General features: G+C 46.5%; 1 protein-coding gene across 4 annotated transcripts; it reads left to right on the top strand.

Annotated features, from left to right (window-relative positions):
• The first annotated feature begins 335 nt into the window (after positions 1-335).
• LOC126887616 (uncharacterized) lies at positions 336-2,539 on the top strand. Of its 4 annotated transcripts, none has more exons than XR_007699115.1 (2): positions 336-1,191; positions 1,362-1,451. XR_007699115.1 is itself a non-coding variant. In XM_050655210.1 (2 exons), the coding sequence occupies exons 1-2, from the start codon at positions 365-367 to the stop codon at positions 1,653-1,655; spliced, it is 951 nt and encodes a 316-aa protein (XP_050511167.1). In that variant the 5' UTR covers positions 336-364; the 3' UTR covers positions 1,656-2,539. The 4 variants fall into 4 exon arrangements, 3 of the variants coding, with proteins under 3 accessions (XP_050511167.1, XP_050511168.1, XP_050511169.1); XM_050655210.1 differs by having other exon boundaries at positions 336-987; positions 1,328-2,539; XM_050655211.1 differs by having other exon boundaries at positions 336-987; positions 1,260-1,593.
• Positions 2,540-2,752: the final 213 nt, after the last annotated feature.

Below are 2,752 nucleotides of genomic sequence, written 5' to 3'. Positions count from 1 at the left end.
ATGATTTGCATGTACCAATCTCCCTCTTCAGTGCGTCCATAATTAAAATATATAAAATTTAAAAAATTAAAATATTGATTGCCCAGTGACAATCTGTAAATATTGTGATTTTAACGGTACACAAAGAGAGATCGTGGTTGAAAATATAGTGAGTATGTAGTGTAAAAAGAAATAAAAATTATGCAAAATATTTAAAAAGGAGATGAGCAGATATATATAAAAAATAAAGAGTAAACAAATAAATTGTCCTTTAAAAACACATGCGTACACAAACTTATTGAGTTAATGATAATATGTGGAGTAATATTTAAGGAAATAAAATAAAAGTTCATAAAGTTTTTTATTATTGCGATGTTACCTTAGTATGCGTCAAGAAAGCGTTGTTCTTGAAGAATGGGACGGTGTCAGCGTGGCGGCGGGCAGCGGGAGCAGCACCAGGCCGAGGTGGAGGCGATCAGCGGGACAGCAACGGTCCAAGTTGGAGGCGGTCAGCGGGACAGCAAACGGTCCAAGGTGGAGGCGGTCAGCGGGACAGCGACGGTCCAAGTTGGATGGCAATCAGCGTGAGAGCAATGGTGCAAGGTGGGGTCGATCAGCGGAACAGCAACGGTCCAAGGTGGAGGCGGTCAGCGGGACACCAACCAAGGTGGAGGCGTTCAGCGGGACAGCAACGGTCCAAGGTGGAGGCAGTCAGCAGGACAGCAACGGTCCAAGGTGGAGGCGATCAGCGGGACAGCAACGGTTCAAAGGTGGAGGCGGCCAGCGGGACAGCAACGGTCCAAGGTGGAGGCGATCAGCGGGACAGCAACGGTCCAAGGTGGAGGCGGTCAGCGGGACAGCGACGGTCCAAGGTGGAGGCGATCAGCGGGACAGCAACGGTCCAAGGTGGAAACGGTCAGCGGGACAGCAATGGTCCAAGGTGGAGTCGATCAGCGGGACAGCAACGGTCCAAGGTAGAGGCGGTCAGCGGGACAGCAACGGTCCAAGGTGGAGGCGATCAGCGGAACAGCAACGGTCCAAGGTGGAGACGGTCAGCGGGACAGCAATGGTTCAAGGTGTAGTCGATCAGCGGGACAGCAACGGTCCAAGGTAGAGGCGGTCAGCGGGACAGCAACGGTCCAAGGTGGAGGCGATCAGCGGAACAGCAACGGTCCAAGGTGGAAACGGTCAGCGGGACAGCAATGGTCCAAGGTGGAGTCGAACAGCGGGACAGCAACGGTCCAAGGTAGAGGCGGTCAGCGGGAGAGCAACGGTCCAAGGTGGAGGCGATCAGCGGGACAGCAACGGTCCAAGGTGGAGACGGTCAGCGGGACAGCAACGGTCCAAGGTGGAGGCGATCAGCGGGACAGCAACGGTCCAAGGTGGAGTCGATCAGCGGGACAGCAACGGTCCAAGGTAGAGGCGGTCAGCGGGACAGCAACGGTCCAAGGTGGAGGCGATCAGCGGGACAGCAACAGTCCAAGGTGGAGGCGGTCAGCGGGACAGCAACGGTCCAAGTAGAGGTAAAACGATCACCGGAACAGCCGATAACGATTCGATTCAATTTCAACACCGCGAGCCTTGCTTCTGGGTATGCAGACGATTCTTTGAATCGTCCCACCAGGGGTACCAAATTATGTGTAGGACGCTTCACCTGTGGTAAAAGGACCTGGTGAATATCTCCTGTCCTTCACACAAGAGGGGAACCAGCTTCTATAGTGGTTGATATAATTAGACTCTGATATTCTTTGTCGAGTCGAAGCAAGGTGTAAATCGGTGTTGAAATGATTAAAATACGTGTGAGATAATTAGTTTATTTAACACAAACACTAATATTTACAAGTATCGTACAAAATAATTATTATTGTTTTTACTACAACAAAAAAACATACATAAATTTGCTATGTGCAATTGACAGTAAAGTGAACCGCGATTTAAGAGTGAAACATGTGATTAGTAACAAGTGAGAGAAGATTCGCGTGAAAAACCGTGTAATGCGATAGGAAAATACGAGACGTGAACACTTTCAGAGTTGAGCGAGAGACGCGACCGATTAGCTCGGTAGTTGACGAATAAGTGATTGAGATTGAGAGACGAGAGACTAAAAACGACTTAGGCATAAGAATTCCTTTTTCCTTTGGGTCCCCAAAAAGAAGTGGAACTCATTCATCAATGTCCTATGCGTGTCTAATTTACGTTCAGAAATAAACAGAAGGTTTAATTTAGTCCAGTAACGACAAAGGCCTTTATTGGTTTAAGGATACATAAATCCGACAGCAAGACAGCTTCACACATTGTCAAGTTGAAAGAATTGTTCTTAATTTCGATCCAAACCCTGGGAACCGGATATATCTTAACCTAGAATGTTTTCGTAGTGCACGGGTCCTTGTATCGCCGACTGAAATGGGAGGCCACGGGACAAGCAAATGTTTTCTCGGAATTGGTTAATTTTGGAAGCTACAAAGGGCAGAAGTGTTCGTTTGAAATTATCAATGATTCAACGAATTTTATTAAGATTCTTATATAAGTAGAAATGATAATTAGCTTTATGTTAGAAAATCTAACACTGACGTTTAGTGCTTCGGCAGAAAATAAAATGATTGTGACGTCACATTTTAGATTTTCAGGTAGATTATCTCAAAGACGGTTAGATATATTGAAATGCCGTTTTCAGATTTAGATTCAGAAGACAAAACTACATAAGAATCCATCGATACGTCTGCTCTAAGTATTTCAGGAGTGGCGTCGCAATATCATACAGACTTTGCGAATT

Source organism: Diabrotica virgifera, chromosome 7, assembly GCF_917563875.1.
Source record: "Diabrotica virgifera virgifera chromosome 7, PGI_DIABVI_V3a".
NCBI lineage: Eukaryota > Metazoa > Arthropoda > Insecta > Coleoptera > Chrysomelidae > Diabrotica > Diabrotica virgifera.
The sequence above is the reverse complement of the archived record's forward strand: the minus strand, read 5'-3'. Positions and strand labels throughout refer to the sequence as shown.

Excerpts from the sequence above, each read along its gene's own strand:
- LOC126887616 (XM_050655210.1), top strand. The coding sequence starts at position 365 with ATGCGTCAAGAAAGCGTTGTTCTTGAAGAATGGGACGGTGTCAGCGTG. Across the intron at positions 988-1,327 it reads CGGGACAGCAACGGTCCAAG|GTGGAGGCGATCAGCGGGAC; the intron begins GTGGAGGCGATC and ends CAACGGTCCAAG.